General features: G+C 39.9%; 4 protein-coding genes across 11 annotated transcripts; 3 read left to right on the top strand and 1 right to left on the bottom strand.

The window, feature by feature from the left end:
• Positions 1 to 331: 331 nt before the first annotated feature.
• Positions 332 to 4,718, top strand: sowahab (sosondowah ankyrin repeat domain family member Ab). Its single transcript, XM_030397065.1, has 2 exons — positions 332 to 1,828; positions 4,247 to 4,718. The coding sequence occupies exons 1-2, from the start codon at positions 513 to 515 to the stop codon at positions 4,410 to 4,412; spliced, it is 1,482 nt and encodes a 493-aa protein (XP_030252925.1). The 5' UTR covers positions 332 to 512; the 3' UTR covers positions 4,413 to 4,718.
• Positions 4,719 to 7,092: 2,374 nt separating this feature from the next.
• LOC115569127 (uncharacterized) lies at positions 7,093 to 12,998 on the bottom strand. Of its 7 annotated transcripts, none has more exons than XM_030397059.1 (6): positions 12,881 to 12,998; positions 12,107 to 12,144; positions 11,650 to 11,743; positions 9,347 to 10,149; positions 8,655 to 8,824; positions 7,093 to 8,129 (listed from the first exon to the last, which is right to left on the bottom strand). In XM_030397059.1, exons 4-6 carry the CDS (start codon positions 10,079 to 10,081, stop codon positions 7,232 to 7,234), a joined length of 1,803 nt encoding a protein of 600 aa, XP_030252919.1. In that variant the 5' UTR covers positions 10,082 to 10,149; positions 11,650 to 11,743; positions 12,107 to 12,144; positions 12,881 to 12,998; the 3' UTR covers positions 7,093 to 7,231. The 7 variants fall into 7 exon arrangements, with proteins under 7 accessions (XP_030252919.1, XP_030252922.1, XP_030252920.1 ...); XM_030397062.1 differs by having other exon boundaries at positions 11,650 to 11,731; XM_030397060.1 differs by having other exon boundaries at positions 12,814 to 12,931.
• gdf9 (growth differentiation factor 9) lies at positions 12,950 to 16,834 on the top strand. Of its 2 annotated transcripts, none has more exons than XM_030397068.1 (2): positions 12,950 to 13,339; positions 15,139 to 16,834. In XM_030397068.1, the coding sequence occupies exons 1-2, from the start codon at positions 12,973 to 12,975 to the stop codon at positions 16,074 to 16,076; spliced, it is 1,305 nt and encodes a 434-aa protein (XP_030252928.1). In that variant the 5' UTR covers positions 12,950 to 12,972; the 3' UTR covers positions 16,077 to 16,834. The 2 variants fall into 2 exon arrangements, with proteins under 2 accessions (XP_030252928.1, XP_030252927.1); XM_030397067.1 differs by having other exon boundaries at positions 12,950 to 13,348.
• A 1,243-nt stretch (positions 16,835 to 18,077) lies between these two features.
• Positions 18,078 to 20,425, top strand: uqcrq (ubiquinol-cytochrome c reductase, complex III subunit VII). Its single transcript, XM_030396218.1, has 3 exons — positions 18,078 to 18,208; positions 19,030 to 19,201; positions 20,243 to 20,425. The coding sequence occupies exons 2-3, from the start codon at positions 19,048 to 19,050 to the stop codon at positions 20,335 to 20,337; spliced, it is 249 nt and encodes an 82-aa protein (XP_030252078.1). The 5' UTR covers positions 18,078 to 18,208; positions 19,030 to 19,047; the 3' UTR covers positions 20,338 to 20,425.
• The last annotated feature ends 418 nt before the right edge of the window (positions 20,426 to 20,843 follow it).

The following is a 20,843-nucleotide window of genomic DNA, read 5'->3' as shown; positions in this document are numbered from 1 at the left end:
CCCTGCCACCTTTCTAGCTTCAAACATATTCTGTGGATCTTATTTTCCTCTGAGAACAGTTTGTTTATTTAGTGATAACATTTCTTTTTTGGGTTTTCTATTATCACCTCATTAATATCTTGAATATTAGTATTCAGAGTTTGAATTAATCTCCAAAACTACAGAGTGGCCCTTTAAACTAGACCAAAGACACATATAAACACACAAATATTATTCTGCTCTAGCATCATTTTACATAATTTGACACTTATCTGTCTTTGTAAATATAAAAAAAATAAAACAATAAACGTAGCAGCTCTGATAGTGATTTGATAGCCGTCCTGCACACAGACGGTGTAACGGGGGAGAGTCGTGACATCAGCGGGGTGATGATGAGCCAAGAGCCGCCGGAAGCAGCAGGTTGGTGGAGGAGGACCACAGAGAGGGGAGCACGAAGGAGGACGAAGAGATTATCCCTCTGGCTTTATGCAAGCACCTCTGCTCTATCTATCTTTTAAAAAGTTGGACAGAAAATGGCTCTGACCCAAGAGTCTCTCCTTTCTTTCCTGCTGGAGCGCGGAGGCAGAGTGAAGAACTCGGAGCTGCTCCACAATTTCAGGAGTCAAATCAGCTGCAGCGATCCCGCGGAAAAGCAGCACAATAGGGACCTTTTCAAGAAGTTGGTGAACAGCGTCGCCGTGGTCAAACAGATCGACGAGGTGAAGTTCGTGGTGGTGAAGAAAAGGTACCAGGATTTCGTGAGAGAGGTGGAGCACGATGCCGCGCACACGCAGCCGATGGAGGAGGACAGCTTCTCGAGCCAGAACACGAGCTTTTCCTACGCGTCTCCTCCTCACCGAGCCCCGTCGGCCAGGACGATCTACACCGACATCGAGAACAACAATGTGTGCTACCCCTCAAACGCACACGAGAAGTGTTACGGCGATGTCAAAGGGAGTGTGCAGGACATCGGCGGCGCGGATACAACCACCGTCAAAGTCCTGAATATCTCCGCAGATCAGCCGAGCAGAGCGAGGAAATCGGGAGCTGTGTTTGCGGTCATAGCGGTGAAATCCCCGCCGAGAGCTCCGGGGACACAGGCTGGGTTACACTCCCAAGTTCATCACAGTGAACCTGCAGACAAACCGGTCACCAACGTGTCTGCAACATCAGTGCCAACCCTGAACTTCCCAGCCTACAGGAAGGGTGCACTGAGTGGCCCCCAATGTTGGAAAAACAGACAGGTAGAGGACCTCTCCCAGGTGAGGGCCCCGAGCAAGACAACAAGACAAGGAGATGATGCCCGGTACTCAGAGTCTGTGCCTCTGGAGCCAGCAGCTCATGAGTGGTTGGTGAAGTGTGCTGCTGGACTGTGGGGACAGATCTACGGCCTGCTGCTGCAGGACACACGCCTAGCACACAAGAAGGACTTCATGTCAGGCTTCACAGCTCTGCACTGGGCTGCCAAGGACGGCAACAGCAAGATGATACACAAGCTCATGGATGTGTCCAGGAAGAGGGGCGCTTGTATTAACATCAACAGCAAAGCGCACGGTGGATACACACCTTTACACATCGCAGCCATACACGGCCACACGGAAGTGATGGTGCTGCTGGTGCAAAAGTATGGAGCCAACGTGAACGAGAGGGATAACGATGGGAAGAAGGCCTCCCACTACCTGGGCAAAGGTGTGCCAGATGAGGTCAGAGGTCTTCTGGGAGGACCGCGGCAGAGCAAGACAGAGGACGAGGAGTACAGGGAGCAGTCCAAAGGATTCAGCACCATCAGCAAGCTGTTCCAGCCTCATGCAGGGAAGAAACAAAAGACGGCAAAGTTTGCTCATGACTGGTGAGAACGACAGATACCCCGACAGAAGCTGTGAGATGGACAGGACAGAGGTCAGAGACATGATACTGGAGGGTGGCAAGTTTATCAAAATCCACATCTCGATTTGACCTTCAAGTTTAAGGTCACAGTCATGTACAAAATGGCAGTGCTGTTGTTAGACACATCTGGATCTGTAAAGATCAACAAATCATTGGTGTTGTGCTCCGACAACCGTCATTTACATATTGAAATTCTTCTTCAAATAGACAGGGACATTTTACAACAGTAGTTTGACTTTATGATGGGGGCTTCTGCAGGCGAGATCAAATAATATAAACACACGACCTTTTGAATTCGACTATCGAATGTGAAAGCTCATTTCAATCAATTTTCTGATTTAGAAATCGACACCCTGACACCCCTAGATATCATGTCTCCGTTTGTATATTATGTATATATATATATAAAAACAACTTGTTAATTCTGCTTCAGATCACTTTAAGCGTATTACAGATGTAAAGTCTCTCAGTACTTGCTACTTGTACAGTGTATCACTGTTGGTTTTGCTATTTATGAATAGTATTTATAATTGAATCATCTTTTTTTTAAGTAGTAGAACTACATGTATTAGCACTGAATTAACCCATTTAATGTATTTATCCTACTAATAACAAGATCGGAGAGAGTCACACGTATTTCCATCACCTGATGTGTAATAAACCTTTAGAAGCTACCTCTTGAGTCGTGACTTTGAGGTATTATGAGGAAATATCAAACCGAAAAATAACACAACTGTCACTGTTGGTGTTGGCTGCCTATTGGTTTTCTTTTCCTTGAATCAGTTTTCAGCTATGACATGAATCCTCAGTTATTTTTGGTAACTGATTCATCAGTTTGAGTAGTTTGAAGCAGTTTATTTCCTCCTCTGTGACAATAAACTGAATATATCTTTGGGTCGTGGACAATACGGGACTCTTGAGGACGTCGTTTTGGAATCACTGATTGACTTTTCCCCAGAATTTCTCTGACAAATTCAACAATCGAGAAAATAATGGACATTGAAAATAAATGTTAGTTGTAACCTGGATGATAATTAAAATGAAATTAGATGAAGTTCTTTAAACCAAACTGAGTGCAGCAAAAAACTAAAACGTTTTCAGTTGTAGAGAAGACTAGTAGGTTGTAACATTTTTAAAACGCTGCCTCTCAACCTGAATAAAAGCAAAGGCGACCTCTCTGGAGGCCGGCTATGCAAATCAGGCAACTAGACGAGGTGGTGGAATGTCTCCTTTATAAAACTCTTTGTGAACTTGAGCTGTAAGGGATGAGACCGGCTGCCTTTTGTGGGGTAAACGTGGGCTTCGTGCTCTTGACTGCTGTGGTTGAAAAAAAAAAAACACAAAAACATTCCAAGCAACATCACCAGCAGCCTGCAGTAATTAACCTTTTTCAGTATTGATTAGACAGGATTTCAGATTAGGAAGGTTGATATGATTTCTCTGAACTACAAACAAGAAGCCAACTATTCAATTGCAAGGAAAAACTAAAGAAAACTGACAACCTATTAAAAACAGCTTGATATTCACATGGTAACTTATTAATGTTGTTCCCAAATACGCTTGAAAACATAGGCCTACATATACAATAACAGGCTTTTTATCCTTAACTGACCCAGAGAAAAACAGTCCCTGGTGACATGAAAAGAGTCGGAGCTCAGACAGCGAAGCCGCAAGCAAAACAGAGCCAGAACAATGTCCTTTGTCTTGTCATCTGCAAAAGAAGCTGCTTGCATAATGACCCCGGACAAAGGACAGCTGTACTCGTAGCAGCTATGCCACATAGGAGAGCGCATTGTGTTTAAATTTCCACCTCCCAAACTTTCATACTGCAGGACGAGTTAATGATCACAAAAAAAGGAAATCAAGCACAGAACGGCTTCCTGTGGCTCTTCAGACAACATTCACCAACATCAGAGGTTGTCCAACAATACCGCGATGTGGTATCATTTCCTGTCAGGAGAAAATGGAAAAGTACCTCAAGCCTTTTTCACAAAAACAGCTACTTTAGAAAAGCATAATAAGCAGATTAGTATATTAGAATATGGTGTGGAAGTAAGACACAGCTACAACAGTAAAACCCAGCCTGAGAAACTGCAGTTACCCATCATCATATGAAAGTGTCAGATGGCACAAACAACATCATTTTGCTGTTTTTAGACCCTTTGCAGAAACCCGTCCTGTGGTTGGCATTACAGGAAAACATAATGAGGCAGGCGTAAACTCACAAGATTTTTTTTACCATCTTGGTTGATGTGTTTTTTTCAGGGGTTGACTTGGGCTTAGCAGGCCAACCCTTGTTTGTCAAGTCCTTCTTTTGAATCAGTGTTTTTTTAGTTTATCTTTAATGATTTTAACATACGATGGGCTTTGTTTTCTTCAGGTGCTCTTCACATTTCAGGCCAGTAGAGGGAGCAGCATGCAAACATTATCATGGCAGTGAAGTAGACCCTGAAGTAGTCCACAAAGAGGTTTATGTGCTGATGTTTGAGAGACTGCAAAGTACAAAAGGAAAGGTAAAGGTACAGTGTAATATGAGCTTGATTTAACGTGTTTATGTGTACAGCATTTGCAGAACAACAACCACCAACTTAAATTTGATTAAACAGATTAAATCAATGCCATTACATCAGTAAGAATATTTTTCCAACTTTCTTAATTAATGTACATAAAATAATCAAACTGATGGTGACTGCAACTAACTGGTAATATGAGACAAACCTGTGAAATCATAATAATAATAATAATGTATATTGTTTGTTACTATGTATAATTTTCTTGAAATCCTTCATTTGGAGAACACACTTGTTTACAATGATAGCATGAGATTAAAAGAGTTTGTTTATGCAAAATAATCAATCAGTAAAGAGCTTTCTTTTCTAATTACATTTCCTTCCCAAACTACATAATGCAACTTTGTAGTTGGTAAACTATGCTCTTGATACTGTGCCCTACTGCCAACTAAACTGTAACAGCAGTGTGTTCTTTTCCACACGCCTCAGTACACAATGTACAAACTGCCAGAGATAAGAAAAACCTCCAGTGTACAAGTAACATTGCTTAGTCAAGGTCACATATTTAGCATATTTGCAATTTCCTGCACATTTGGTTTACAATTAGTTCTACAAAGTGCTGTCTGGCAGTGTTCTGCAAAACCCAGAGGTGAAGAACACAAATCACCACACAATACACTTAAAACCACAAAGTGGTGATGAAGTTTGCAAAATAAATACTGCAAGCACACTTTCTTTGCATGTCGCCTCTGTAGTGTCACATTAACACACTTTATTAACACTCTAATATCATCATGTCAGTGAGGATTGGCTATATGGCTGTTTTTAACATTACTGAACTGTGTTTAACTTCGGTAAAATCGTTTAAGACATTTTTATAAGAAAATACACATTTTAAAAGTCCCTTCCACAGGCTGTTTTTCCATTTCACTGCAGACATAGATATGACTTTTAGCAGATGAGGGACTCTATTAGTGGTAACTTAAGAAACCCGACAAAACATAAGTCCCAACTTCCCTTCTCTAAATTGTTAATTTTATGTAAATACCCTGAATAGATAATTGTCCAAATGCCCCTGTCAGTTACAACACCACAGTCTGATTGTGTGACTCCAATGCAGAAATTCCTTCAGAACAAAGTAACAGTTACTCTCCAGAGTTCACAGAACAAAACAGTGATCTTTGTCGCTTTGTGTCTGATGGATATTTATATATGTAGGGTTAGATTTTGCTACATACAGTGCCTGTCATTTCTAGATAAATTAATACAGTACTATAAATCAAGGCTGTGATATCCTGTGTTTGTTGTGAATATAATTCCTGCCCTCTAGTGGTCAGCGGCTTTAAATTAAAGGATAAGTTCACCCAAAATTGAAAATTCAGTCGTGATCTTCTGATCAATGGAAAATCAGATGAAATCCACAGATGAAATGTTATTTTAAAAAGCAGACACACATATAAACTCACTCGCACACACGTGCTGCATGACGAGTAAATGAGGACCTTTATTGAAACATCAGAAAAAACAACTGTTAACACATTAAATAGCCCCATATAGCTTGTCTGGCGTAATCAATATCTCCACAAGCCCTGAGATCCCATATTGACCTGAAAATATGTCATTTACCCACGCAATACATGGTGAAGCACATCCTCCCACTTAAGACAGTGGTTTTAGGTTAACAGAGGCACACTTCTGTCCTTGTGGTGTATTTCTGTAGATCTATCATCTCTCCCAGTTGACAACAAAGGAGCCACTTTGATGACACGTTATGTCAAGTTTTGTAGTCGAGCAGGCCATGTGTTGTAAGAAAGAGGATCGTTGGCAGTCTTTTTTTGGGTGGACAGAGAGCCTCTAACTTTAAGGGGAGTAATTTGATAGATATTTCTAAAGATATCAGAAGAACCAATGGGAGCACTAAGAGCTTGTAATATGAATTAATCAAATAACAAAGAATAACAAGCGAACATTTTCTAAACTGTAGTTAAGGATTTTGTTAGTGGAAGACACATGAAATAATTCACGATCATAGCACTCGAGTCATAAGTAAATAATCATACTGGTTAATATACAATACACTCATGTGGTACTTGCATTAAAAGTGATTACCAAAACTTATTAGAAAGCAGTATGGTATCCTGTAAATGAGCAGATTTTGAAGCAGAGTTATGTTGGGATAAATGGGGATTTATTAGGTTCTGTTCCTTTTCTTTTTTTACCTCCCTTCTCCTTAAGTCAGCGTGCTTCCGTGAGCAGTCCAACAAAGGCACAGGGAGCCTTTAGATACTTTGTATATTCCTGAATTCAGTCCGCTATATTATTTGGTTGGTTGGTTGGTTGGTTGACTGGTGTGTTGGTTTATCTGTTGGTCTGTTTGTTTGTTGTCAGTTGGCTGGTTGGTTTATTGGTGTGTCAGTTGGTTTGTTTGCGAGCAGATTTCCACCAAACATTGATTGAGGATGTGTCTTGGACCAGGATAGACCCCATTAACTTTTAGTGAGAATCTGGATAAAGGGAAGTACACAGGAGTATTTCTCGCTTTCTTTGACATTGCGAGATGAGGCACATCAGTTGTATGTGGGTGGCTGGTATCTGGATTATATTAAAGGGGACTGTTGGGGCCTTGTTGGACGTATGTGCTATACTGAGTATATTTTAAAACTATCCAGCAGGCTAACACTGACACATTTAAAGGAATGTTGAAATGAAACAACTAAAACTTGAAATCCACCATGACAACTGGAACTGAACTGTAACTGATAATTAAAAGTACTGAAACTTTGCTTCATCACTCAATTAACAACTTTGTATTTTGTTCAGTTTGACACTGAAACGATCTCAGACACAGGTGATCTCTAACCAAACACAGCTTTAAAGGCTCTGTACAGGTCAGTGTTTCTGTGGAAGTACATTTCTTCTGAAGATGCCATATATGTTTTGTCAATAGTGTAGGCGTACTGAGCGCTAAGGTAACCCTGATTCAGTACTTCCCCTCCATATCTACCCAGACAGGCAGAGAGATGGACAGTGGCTCTATAACTTGAGAAAAGCAGCACCAGTGACATGGTCAAAGTGACAATCCTGAACGGGATGTCTTCTACAAAACTCATCCATCTTGGGAGGATGAATGGGATGACGACACGGTTAATTGCAGGTTCACCATGTGTACCTCGTAGCAACACAAAGTGATTCCATGCATCATCCTCTGGCGCTTTGAGCGGGCTTACAATAATATTTGGGATCATCAACCCTTTAGCTGCATTCATTGAATTCCAGTAGAAGGGCAAGTTGCTGGGCTGATGGAAGATATCATGGATCTGACAGCCTTGTTGCATACAGAAGAAGCACCTGTTCTGAGGCCTTATCATTCCTGTAGCAATACCATATGCTACATCTGCACTGATAAAACAGTTCCAGGGAGAATACAGAAGCACATCTTTGATGGAGGGCAGAGGCAGGAGGCAGCAGGCTGGGATCATGGACCCTATGATCGCTCCGTGTGCCACAAAGGTGATGTCGATGTCCTCACAGTCTGTCTTGTGCTTTTCCTTGTCGAGCTCTTGTTTCAGGAAATTAAACATGTCCACAAGTTCAAAGAAGGCGACAGAATCATAATTTTCTGTCAGCCATTTCTTGACCTCTTCATCTGAAGACATTTTTATTACATAATCTATCAGTTTTCTTTTTTCCTCACAGCTCCTGTCGCTGTTTTCAATGATGTGCTTCACTTCTGCCAACTCCTCAAACTTTTCTCTGGAGGAGGAATTACAAAAATGAGAAATCAGTCATTTTTCCGTCAACAAATTTAAAACAGTATCTTACATGGAGCTATATGGGGCTGTATCTAAATCTCTCTAAACCATCTGCAGTTTGAGAAATTTCTTTTTATTTTAGTTTTATTTTATGACTTAATATCCTCTTAAATTAATGACATTTTTAAGAGCTTTAACGTGCTCAAACTCAAAACTCAATTTAAACATGGTATTTACATATTTTATGGGTTTCCAACAGCGGCCCAAATGGCTCGATAGCGCCCCACATAATGCAGCCCCTGGGACTACTTCCACATACATCTATGAAATTCAGTACACATGTGCATCACAAAAAGGCCTACAAAAAAGCTATGACCTTAACCCAACAGGAAGTCAGCCATTTTTGGCAATATACACATTTTATGTGTTTGTAGACTTTTAAGGATAATGCCGGAAGCAGAAGTCAGATTTCTTCTGTTATTTTTTTCAATTAGTAACATTTGGTTTAATGTGCCCCCCATTGTACCTCATTTCACTGAACAGCTTCTTCAGTGTCTCGCAGATCTTTCGAATGTCGTATGCTGTATCTCTCAGTGATTGGCCTGCTTCAGTCACATTGTTGTTCTTAATCAGATCTGTCCAGCTGTCAATCGCTTCATAAAGAGCAAACCCCATTCCAACAGCTCCTCCCACAACCTGATAAGACAAATCAGTAGTTGTGATAGTCCTCAGTTGATTTACAGTAAATATACACTTTGTGGTTTACACTTCAGATACTTGGACCTGAAAAGTAATTAGTGAGTGTTCTCAAGTGCCACATAGTGCCCAACCTTCCTGCAGTGTCCAAAATGCATGATAATTCAGAGCCGTGACAAAATGTCTATAAGCAACCATTGAGCCTTGTTAAGTTTGTTTTGCATGCAAGTTAAATATGGATATTATGCAAGAAGGTATACTTAGGTTACATTGTGAATGGACCAGATGATGTATAAATAAACATGCCTGCGTATGGCTTCAAGGACTTTTGTGAATGAGAATTGCTAAACCTAACTGCTACACCAAGATGCTGCGTCATTAGGTGGTTACCAGTGTAGCAGCCCCTCAGTGGCTTGTAGGTTATTTGTTTTTGTCCAATCAGGTCACAGCAATCCATGGAATTTTTGTAATTAACTATGTGATTATCAAACAATACATGTGTCTGTATTTAGTGAATCTTACCATGGCTCCTCCTTTAAGGGCTGTTTTGAATCCAGTTGTGGCCACTTTTTTCACGAGTTGTTTGGCTCCTTCAGCAAACAAAATATCAAATTTTTTCCCACCATTTTTCAATGAGAAAAATGTTAAAATACTGACAACTTGAAGTGTGAATCCAGCTGCCATTGCAGAGTTTGAGCTCTGGTTCATCATCATGGCTCCTAGTGCTGGATTAGAGAAAAACTCTGTGCTGAAACCAATATTCTGCCCTAGTCCACTTCGTCTGGCCATAGCTCCCACAATTTCTGTCATGACATGTTGGTCCACCTCATCTGGGTCTGCAAAGGGACTCCTCTCCTTCGCCTGTGCATTCAGTTGCTCAAATTGTTTCTGGATTTTTCTTGCAATGTTGTTGCTGTTCTCTTCTATCTGTTGCGCTTCTTTCAAGGTGTCACTGGATAAGAAGTGCTCAGTGATTTTGGTAGCCACAGATACAGTGACACCTAAACCCGTATATACTCCTCCTGCAACAGCTAAAAGTGGAGCAGCTGCTCCAGCGGTGAAGAAAGTGGCCACACCAGCCCCAATCATACTTGCTGCTCCAACCACAGATGCTACGCTGCCAACACATTCTACAGCGTTGCATTTCTCCCTGAGTGACTCCAGCTCCTGTGCCAGTTTCCTAAGCTGCTCTGCACAGCACTCCCTCTCCTCAATCCAGGAGAACATCAACTCCAGCAGCTCGTCAGCAGTAGACATGATGAAGGTGCCTGTGTCAACCTTGTTCTCCAACGAGATACCCGGAAACTGTCGCTGTCTGATAAAGTCTGAAAGAAGAAAGTCAGAAGACAGATTAGAGAACCCCAGAGTAAACTCTATCTGTGGATGAAGACCATGTAACACAAGTAAAACATAACAGATGCTGGTTTTCAAACTCTGAGCTGGTAACATCCTTTTCCTCTGTGGTCCGTAGGACACAATGTCCATGATTTATATAACAATCCCAGTGAGCGGCAGATGTCATTCAAATGATCCAGCTAGATAGAGCCCAAAATTAGTCAACTATTTGTAACTCACATTTGTTTTTGCCACCGCAGCTTGGAAGATGTTTGAATACCATGTAAGCAAAGTTAACTGTGGTTATAATTATAATTACTGCCTGAAGTGGCAGCTTTTCTATGTTTACTTCATTGTTAGTTTTTCTTTCAGTATCACAGGGTTGTATCATGTGTTTTGTGAAGGACTGTAGAAGGACTGCAAATTAGCCATGGCTAGAAGTCCTATGTAGATTGCATTGGTTGCATTTTAATTAGATGTAACAATGCATTCATGTACTGTCCCTGTCAAATAAACTGATAAATAAGGTATTTGTTTTAATTTCTCTTACATGGTCTATGCTAAGCATCACACCCAGACCAGCTGTACTTTCTAACTCTCTTCTTTCTGAAAGTGAGTTGACACATGCAGATTGTTTTTAAGGCTTATCCAAATAAAAAAGTACAAATGTATCTAAAAAAAAATAGTGTGATATTTAATATTTAGTCTTTCTGCTGTTCTTTACTGCTAGCCAAGACAAGAAAAAAAGAAAACCTTGTTGCATACAATTGCCTTGTTATATTTCACTTATGAAAAACAAAAAGATTATATAGTGTATCCACATTAGAAATGTCAATATCATGACAGCACTGATACCAAGCAAGCATGCCATTTCCTAAATGTGGAATGCTAACCCTAACCCTCTTCTGGAACCAGCTGACAAAATGAGCAGTACACATTTATGCATGTCCATTATGTTTGTAGAAACACCTAAAACAGATGAAGGACTTTAAAAGACGCCTCTTTGATAATTTATGATCAGATATGGAGACAGTAGGCCTCTGACTGACCACTGATTCTGACAGTGTTTACCAGCTGGTTTAGTGTTTAGTCATCCTGAGTATGGCTGCAAATAACAGCTCTATATATAGCCATAGGCAAGGTTAACAATTTTCACGCACAGACGCACAGAGACAAAGACACACATGGCTATACGTCTTTATGGCTGGAGATGTTTTACATCTCCAGCCATAAAGACTAATAGCTCTGTGTGTCTTTCTCAAATTGAAGTGCTCATAATCACTGCAAAACTGAAGAACAATTAACACACAACATCCTGCAGTGTTAGTGTTATAAGAAGAGAAACAGGCCTGACATGCCCTTTTTTCCAACTTGATTTGAAGGCACATAAAAATTATTTTGCAGCCTCAACAAACAGTGATACATATAAAAACACTGGGCTCTCTGTACATCCTGAACCATCACAAACCTTCAGACAGGAAAGTTCTTACCTCAGCTCAGAGAGATGTGTCCAGACTGAACTCTGCTCCAGTTTAAGCCTGCTGAAGCCTCTTTTTGTTCTCCTTACTCAAACTGAAAGTGAAACTTAAAGAAGATCAACAACATAAACTGATGGCATCCCCTGCTGCTGAACTGCAAAACAACAAACGTGACTCATCCAGTATTTATAACAGGAAACATCCTGATACCTAAAAACTGCATTGTTTCAGCTCCGACTTACTTTAGTTTCTGATGTGAGAAAGATTCACGCATATTTTATCTCTAAAGCTATGAAGAGTTTGGAATTCCTTAGCTGCTTGACAGATAAACAAAAAATGCTCCTCAGACTCCAGTCTGTTCACTGATTCATTATGTTTCACATTATTGACAATAAATAACTGGAGTTTTCACATGAGCAGGTCAGAATTACACAGTGAAATATGTCGGGTTCATTTCTTGTTAACTTACCGAGGATTCAGATTTTTTTCTCCGTTTCGTGTCCTTTTCTGAAAAATTAATACAGGTTATGTGAATATTACCCATCGCTAACATCAGAGTTAGCAGCTGTGGCTAAAACTAGCTAGCCAAATCCTTAACTATTTCAGCTAACCAAGTTATGATGTTTCTGATGGCCAAGTGGCTTTAACTTAGCTACACAAGTCACACTTTGTGTCAGTTCAGTTTATACTAATAAAATAAAAATGTTACAAATTTATACAACTTATCTACTTAAAGCTGTACTGCCAACAAGTAACGTCAGCTAACAAATGCTTTTCTAGTCTTGGTACTTATGAATGCTGTCTTCAGGGTGATATTCTGTGAAATAAGTTACACACCTCAACTTTTATGTAAAACTAGCTCTTCAGCGGTGTAACGTTAAATTACGATACTCGAAAAAACAAATCCGGAAAATGGGAGGATGTCTTCAAAATAAAAGCGCAAAATATCTCACCATAAAGGTCATATAAAATACGAAAAAATCTTGTTGTATTGGAAAACGTGCCTTCAATTTACTTAAGCCTTGTTGGTGTTAATGTTATTGCGTTATAGCCAGAATTCGCTGTCAAAAGTTTTTTTTTCCTTTTTGCTATAATTTTAAACTTGTCTCTAGCTAGCTGTTTCATACAAACTGACACCGAAACAAGTCGTAATTCTGTAGTTATATGTGTCTTTACCGGATAAAGTCATCTGAGGGTGGATGATGATGATGATGATGATGATGAGTGAGATGATTGGACACACCTGTGTGCACCGCAGCACAAGTGTGCGTAGTTCTGTTGACCTCGAGCTCTCAGTAGAGGGTCTCTAAGTTTTGACAGTTTACATTGTTTATAATGGGAAAACAAATGCTGATGTCAGCTGCCCCTCGTTATGTTCACACGGTCATTTTACTGCTGCTGGTCACCGACAGCTGCCCGCTGGTTGGATCCTCCATGGCCGCCTCCGGCGCGCTGCACAGCCTGGATGACTTCAGCTACCCGTACGACAGCATCCTCTTCCCGCTGCTCAGAGCCCTGTCAGAGCACGGAGCGTCCAGGTGGAACCCGGGCCTGAAGAAAAACACGAAGCCCGAGCACAGGTACATGAAATATCTGACGGAGATTTACAAGAAGTCCTCCAGAGTGCAGAGGAGTTTGGACGGGGATAATATCTACAACACAGTCCGCCTGATCAAGCCTCAAGACGAATGCGTTGCACCAGGTAATAAAGGTGAGTGAGACAGAACCGGTGGAATAAACACAATATTCATGGTAGGCCACTTGTAAAATTAAGAGTATGACACTCAAATATAAAATGTAGGCCTAATGTTTTAGCATGTGGTTAAACAGTCCGAAACAAAAAAAAAAATGTTAAGCTTTAGTGGTACAAAAATACATTTTGGTAATGTAATTTCACTGTTTGAATGTTAAGTGAACTGCACCATTTAAGAACAACATAAACTAAGGAGAGCCATGCATATATACGGAAGAGGATTAGGGCCACATGTGAATTTTTGTTTTGTTCTGACTTTAAAGTCAGAATTCTGACTTTTTTCCTCAGAATTCTGAGAAAAAAGTCAGAATTCTGACTTTAATCTCAGAATTCTGAGAAAAAAGTCAGAATTCTGAGATTAAAGTCAGAATTCTGACTTTAAAGTCAGAACTAAAAAAAAAAAATACACATGTGGCCCTAATCCTCTTCTGTACATATCTGATCACACATAGGGGCCAAGTGTGAAGATCCAGTTTGGTAGTTTACAATGTGCACATTTGGTGCAAATAATGACACTTTTGGTCATATTTCCACAAACCTGACTGGACACATGGAAAACCTTGGGCACGGTTAATCCAGCATAGGAGATGTGATGGGGCTCTGGGTGTGTAAGAAGCTATATTGTAGACTGTTTCATTATACTGAAAGGTGCAATACGTAGGAATTTGTTTAAAAAGTTAAACAATCAACATTTTCAACAGAGTGTGAAGAATAAACAGTTTATATGTTATGTCAAAGACAGCTAGGAATTGTGCTTCAGAGACACATGTTGAAGTTGGCATGCTAACCAGCTAGATACAGCAGAACCTTAAGAGATAACACTAAACAGCACCAACAATCCCTCAGTCCTTCAAGGTCCCAGTCAGCCATATGGACCACTCGCTAGCTGCAGAATTAACAGAGCTTACTAGCTAACAGCTATAGTTAAATAACATCTATTCTTGGAGATGTTTGCATATGAATTCTAAAAGGTGACCTGTTCTGTTGCACCTTTAACCTTGGAGGCAACGCATCATTAGTGGGATCTTAATGACACTGGTGTGTCATATATTGATTAGGTGCCCAACTTCAATTCATTATGTACCGCAAAGGACGTAAAAGCACTCATACAACAGGCTAGACTATAAACATTACAGTAACATTTTAAAGACAATATTTCCAGCCCTGTGGCCTGAACAATAGTTCTCTATTATGGCTTTGATATGTAACATTTCATTACCACGTGGAAATTGGACAAAACATATTACTAAAATGAACAAATCTATTTAAGTTAAATATTTTTTTCAAATATTTCAAATATGAGCAGTCATTTTATATAAATAACCAAATGATGTCTGTCTGATTGGCGAATTACGTCAACAGTACAATTCATCGTGATAATTTTTAACCAAGTTTTTATTTCAAAACACATTTTAAAAACGTATTATTAAAAAAACCTAGTGATAAAGAAATTCAATTTTAGGATTGATTGCAATAATGACCCACTAAGTGGGTACATTTGGTATTGAATTATTGGTTTAATGCTTTTTTTAAATATAGGGTTTTTACAAGTATTATTCGTTAGAGGAGGGATTCAATAAGAATTGGCATTTTCACCTGTGTTGTCTAAGTAAAATGATGCACTTAAACAGGCATCTGTGCAAGATGGACATGTTTATTCTAGCTTATTAATATTTTGAAATGTTGCTCTTTTTTTAATGGAAAAAAATGTGACAGTGCCTTTAATGTTTTCTCATGTTCTCCTTCAGAGAGTTTTACGCAGGATCTTTCTTACAGCCTTGATCAAGTAAGAAGAAAAGAACAGCTTCTAAAGTCAGCTCTGCTGTACAACTTTGACCAGGCAGCACCTGTCGACTCTGTGTGCTACCTGAGTATCAAGGAGCAGGAGCACTCAAACCAGTGTCAACTGTGTCCCGCGATCCAGTATGCTCTGAACTTCACAGCCACCACAGACAAGAAGAGCAGAAGGAACTGGGTGGAGGTCGACATCACCTCATTTCTCCGGCCTCTCTTGAAGTTTCAGAAGAAGAACATACACCTGCTCATCAATGTCACCTGCCCGGATGAACAAAGAGCCGGGCATGACAGGGGTAAAGGCTCACTGAAGTTCATCCTGAGGTCCCCTCCTCTGCTTCTGTATCTCAATGACACCGGTAAAATGGCCCACCAGAGGTTACTGGACAACGGGTCAAAAGCAGGTCAAAAGCCAGCCACTGCAGCCAACACATTTCATGAGCAAAATGTTTTCAAACCAGAGAAGCGGATTGGGCTGAAGAGGCGATGGAAGAGGGACTCTTCAAAGAGCAAACAAGGTGATAAAAGTCTGGATATCCACCTGCCGGAGCTGCTTCCAAGCTCTGAATTCCCAACAAGTGACTGTGCCCTGTATGATTTCAGAGTGCGATTTAGCCAGCTCAAATTGGATCACTGGATTGTTTTTCCACCAAAGTACAACCCAAGGTACTGCAGAGGCCCGTGCCCGAGGACCATGGGCTTCATCTACGGTTCACCCGTCCACACCATGGTGCAGAACATCATCTACGAGAAGCTCGACTCCTCTGTGCCCCGGCCCTCGTGCATCCCCTCGCATTACAGCCCCCTGAGTGTCATGATCTTTGAAGAGGATGGCTCGTATGTGTACAAGGAGTTTGAAAACATGGTCGCCACCAGGTGCACATGTCGCTAGGCCAGCTCCCAACATCCTCAACATTCATCACAGGTGGACTCTAGCCATATGTGAGATACTCTGACCAGGCTCAGTGATTTCAAGTGTATAAAAAAATCATTGTGCATGAAAGAAGTTTGATCTGGAGCAGGTGTGTTTACTTGAAGTATTTTTATCCTAATGAAAATGTGGAAAGGTGACATGTATTTACTTTTATTTAATGGGCGACAAGAAAGGGTGCCAGTGCATCCTGTTCTTCAACTTACTGTAAGCAACATAGTATTGAGTCCGACACACTTGAGGAAGAAAATTAGTGTTTAAGGATTTTTTGAGTTATTTTCTGTTAACTTATTTTGGGTGTGTTGTCTGTCATTATTATTTAATTAGTTACCAAGTTACCAAGTTTTAAGTACCCCTGTTCTGGAGAAAAGATGAAAAAGCAGTCACAAGCACTCGTCAAACCTTTTTACATATCGTTTTATTCCTGGGAATTGGAGACAGCTCTCTGAGTGGCAGCAGTCTTCATAATGTCCAGAATGAAAGTTGTCAAGGTTTCAGTGTATATTTATTACTTCTGGTCACTGAGTGACTATATACTTATGAAAATGACTGCATACTTAATGAATTTGTACTGGTTGAATGTGACTAAATGCATCTCATGTCTATTTATGCAAATTGAACAAATTCACTGTGTGCCTGTGCTCAGCTTACGGATATAGAAAATATGTACATATTATCGGAGAAGTTCGAAAATAAAAAAAAAAAGTTACGTGCATAAATGTTGTCTGGCTGAAAATTATCACGAAAATCTCTCAGACTTCACTTTGAGTAAGACTGTGTGTGACCCCATCAGAAAAGGGGGAGTGGTGAAAGAGTTTCATGTCACTTGCTGTGTCTCAATTTAGGGTCTGCATCCTTAGAAGGACCCGGCCTTTGCAGTCTTTGAAAGCGAGTCCTTCGCAGACACCTTATTAACCTCGTCAGCTTTTGTTAAATGGGATGGTGTAGCCTTTGGAGCATTTCCTGGTTGCGTCACCAGATGTTTTACCCTTGCCTCACGATTTCTGCTGCCCAGGCCCGTGAAAGTGACGATCTACGCCACGCAATGTCGCCATTTTCTCCCTTTCTTTCTTCATTTACGGGCACACAAAGAATCTTGGGATATGTGAGGCCACGAAGGATAGTAGTAGTGCATCCTCCTAAAAGAGGGAGAAGAAGGCCTCATTTGTGGGCTGCATTTGGAGGAGCCTTCGAATTGAGACAGTCTTTGCACAGCGTTGTGACGTCATTGGCCTTCTTGTGGCCTCCGAAGGATGCAGACCCTGAATTGAGACGCAGCAACTGTGCGGATTTTGTTTTTTCTTCCTGGGGACTTGAAGGTCAAGTGAAAGCCTGTTTTCATGGTCATGACCATGAATTTATTTATTTTATTTACATAATTCACAATGATCTCAATTGATGATTATCCTAATAATGACAATCTTCTTATTGTGCTACAATAAAATCTTTTATGGTCTAATCCTCATTCTTCCTAAGATGATATTCTTGTGATTGCTTTATTTTCCAAGTCTGACAAATAAAGAAATCACAAGAATTATATAGACTAAACCATCAATCGATAAATCGATAATGAGCAGATGGGGGCAGCTTCTATAACTGTAAACCATATATGGCATGCCAAAATCAAATTACCATCTTAGGAAGAATGAGTCCAAAACTCATTAACCTACAACCAGAAATGACAAAGAAAATAAGTGAATCCTTACTTTCAAGAACTGAAGCGAGCATATATTGACCTTTTCGACCTTTTCGTTTTGATAATGAAACAGATTCATTATGAAAATAGTTGGTAATAAACATTATCATTGTTGGTAGACTAAACGGTTAATCGAATAGTCCAAATCGTTGAAGCTCTAATTCCTTCATTCTTTTCTCTTTATGTCTATATGTCTATGTAATATTTGAAGATCATTGATTACATTCTTGGTGGACTGAGATTTAGAGGGAGGGGAATTCCTTCTCTTTAGCTGGATCAAAGTCCTGTCCGGCAGGTGGCGGTACTGCCCCCGTGGAGCAGCCAACCGGAAGTGACGCATGAATCAAAAGGAAGGACACCGGATCTTTATTTGGAAACACTTTTGCGCAGCAGCACGGTAAGCTTGAAAGTCAAACTCATAGCGCTGAAATTTTACTTTAATCAGCTTTTATCATCTAATTGTGTAAGAAATGTCTACTTTAATAACATTTAAGTGATTTAATGTTTCGTTTAAACGACCACGTTAACGCTAGAGTCAAGGTAATGTTTCAAGGACTGTGTATACCTTAGCAGCTAGCATACTGGAACTAGCTGACGATGCTAACGTTTAGCTCTGACGGCTAAGCAGTCCGGCTAGTCCTGTTCTCTGGCGTCGGCTCGGGGTTGTGGCTTTGTGGTTTCGCAATCACGTATCTAGATAAGCTGTCCTTTTGACATTCAGGTTATTGATTACAGTTAGAATAATCAATAACATTAACCGTCTTATGTTCTAATAAGGAACCATTTTAGATGGTTTCAGCTGACCTTAGCGTACTTCACCTGGAACACTTACAAAATGTCATTACGTAATTGTCAAACGTAGTCGACAATCTTAAAAGATTGTCGTTAAACCTCATTGTTAGTTTCAAGTTGCTACGTATATTATGTTATGTAGAACTGACTAGCACAGTTGCTAGTCAGTTCTACATAACATAAGATAATATACAGACCTTCCAAACAGAAAAACATCCCCTAAAAATTGTTCAGTGTCAAATTATTTCAGATGGAAATATGACTCATTAAAAAGCCAACCCAGATTGAAAATAGTTTTCTCCTTTCTACCAAGATGCGCAGAGCTCACTGTTTCCAACTCTTCCTTTTGGATTCTTTGCATTAAGTTCCAACCCGGCATCCCTCATTGCTTGTTAATTTACCTTTTTAAACTTAATGTCTTTTCAGGTCAGCTCTCAAGCCATCATGGGTCGCCACTTCGGAGACTTGGCCAAGGTCAGACATATTATCACCTACAGTCTGTCCCCCTTCGAGCAGAGGGCTTTCCCCAACTACTTCTCAAAGGGAATCCCAAACGTGTGGAGACGTTTCACAGCCTCCTTCTTCAAAGTTGCCCCACGTGAGTTTTTTTGCATTGTTATATCATGTATCAGTTGTTTACATATAAATCCATTAAAATGATATGATTTATTTATTAAAACCTAAATTATCATCAATAGTCAGTGGTTACAATTTCTTTGATTTTTGTTTTCAGATGAGAATGGATAATATGGATAAAATCTTAAATCATCACTATATGAATAATTTTATAATGTGATCTTGCAAAATTGCAGTAGTCTGCCTGGTATTTTCTAACCTTTCCACATTGAGTTCTGTTCCCCTACTAGCTATTCTCTCACTTTCTGCTCAAGATTCAAGTGGTTTGTGCCTCTTATTAACAGACAGCAGCTCTGTAAGACAAGTCTACGACTTCTATTTTCAATTAGTTTGATCTGGCACAATATCAATAGGCCATCACTAAAGGTCTCAACCTGTGAGCAATGGTTTTTTTTTTGGATCTCAGGTTCTGCTTGTTTTGTTTCACATTGTCACACTAGATCCTCAACTATTTTCTAGGTTCATCACCTGAATGTTGAGTTGTCCTAGTGCCCAGACATATGATAGGCCTGTAACCTGCTTTGGCCCCAGCCTCTGTTGTGGTTCAGATGTAAAGTCACAGGCACAACAAGACATAAAGTGTCAAATGACAAGTGGACAGACCAGGAGAGCAATGTCCCCTTTCTTTACTGCTATTCAAAAACAAACATCTAATGCTATGGATTGACTTTAAATCCGATGGGGAAATGGTAACTTTAAGATGATGCTGCTAAGCAAATACTGTTTACCCCTCACATAAGTGGGCAAATGTAGTAAAAATAAATTCTCACCATTTTCTCACATTGACAATATTTGTGCCTTATTTTATTGATGTATATATTTTTTCTCAGTAAATGTGTGAGTTAAATCTTTAGAAAATGGTTAATACTACATTTTTTTCAGGACCTCAGGGTTGATATAAAATAAACTATTGATTTCAAGATTTTTACTTAGACTTTATTGCTCTGTTATCTTTATGGTGATGGCCCTGTGGATAATTTGTTATATGATATTGTTTTTGCAGCAATGACTTTCATGTACCTGGTATACACCTGGGGCAACAGTGTCCACGAGCAGGGCAAGAGGAAGAATCCTGCTGACTTCGAGAATGACGAATAAACCACCTGCCATGTTCCTGAAAGCTGCCCTCTATGATTAATTCCAAGTCTGCGTTTCACCAATAAAGATGAGATATTTATGTGAAAAACAGTGTTGATTGTTTTGATTCAGACTTGTTCTTGTGGTTGAATTAATGCAAAGCAGTGTTCATTTCATTAGGGTGTGAGGCCAGTGCTCCTGTTGTACAAGTTATACAAATGCATTGCTGAGGTTATCAGTGAATTAACAGAAATGTAATCACATACAGTTTTAATAAGCAAAAGTGTCCATGATTATTATTCCCAACATCTCCCATGTGATTTGCTACGTTTACCTGTTTTATATCCTTATAAAAATGAATATTGTTGGGGTTTGGACTGTGGCCTCAAAAGAACAAGAATACAAGATGATACCAGCCTCAAGGATTAAGGATCAAGATTGATGGGCATTTTTCACAATTCCTGACATGTTAATGATGAAAGATAATGATCAAAGATTAAAAGGTCAGATCACATGAGTTATAAGTA

This window comes from Sparus aurata, chromosome 18 (assembly GCF_900880675.1).
Source record: "Sparus aurata chromosome 18, fSpaAur1.1, whole genome shotgun sequence".
Classification (NCBI taxonomy): domain Eukaryota; kingdom Metazoa; phylum Chordata; class Actinopteri; order Spariformes; family Sparidae; genus Sparus; species Sparus aurata.
Note: the sequence above shows the minus strand (reverse complement) of the source record. Positions and strands in the feature narration are given on the sequence as shown.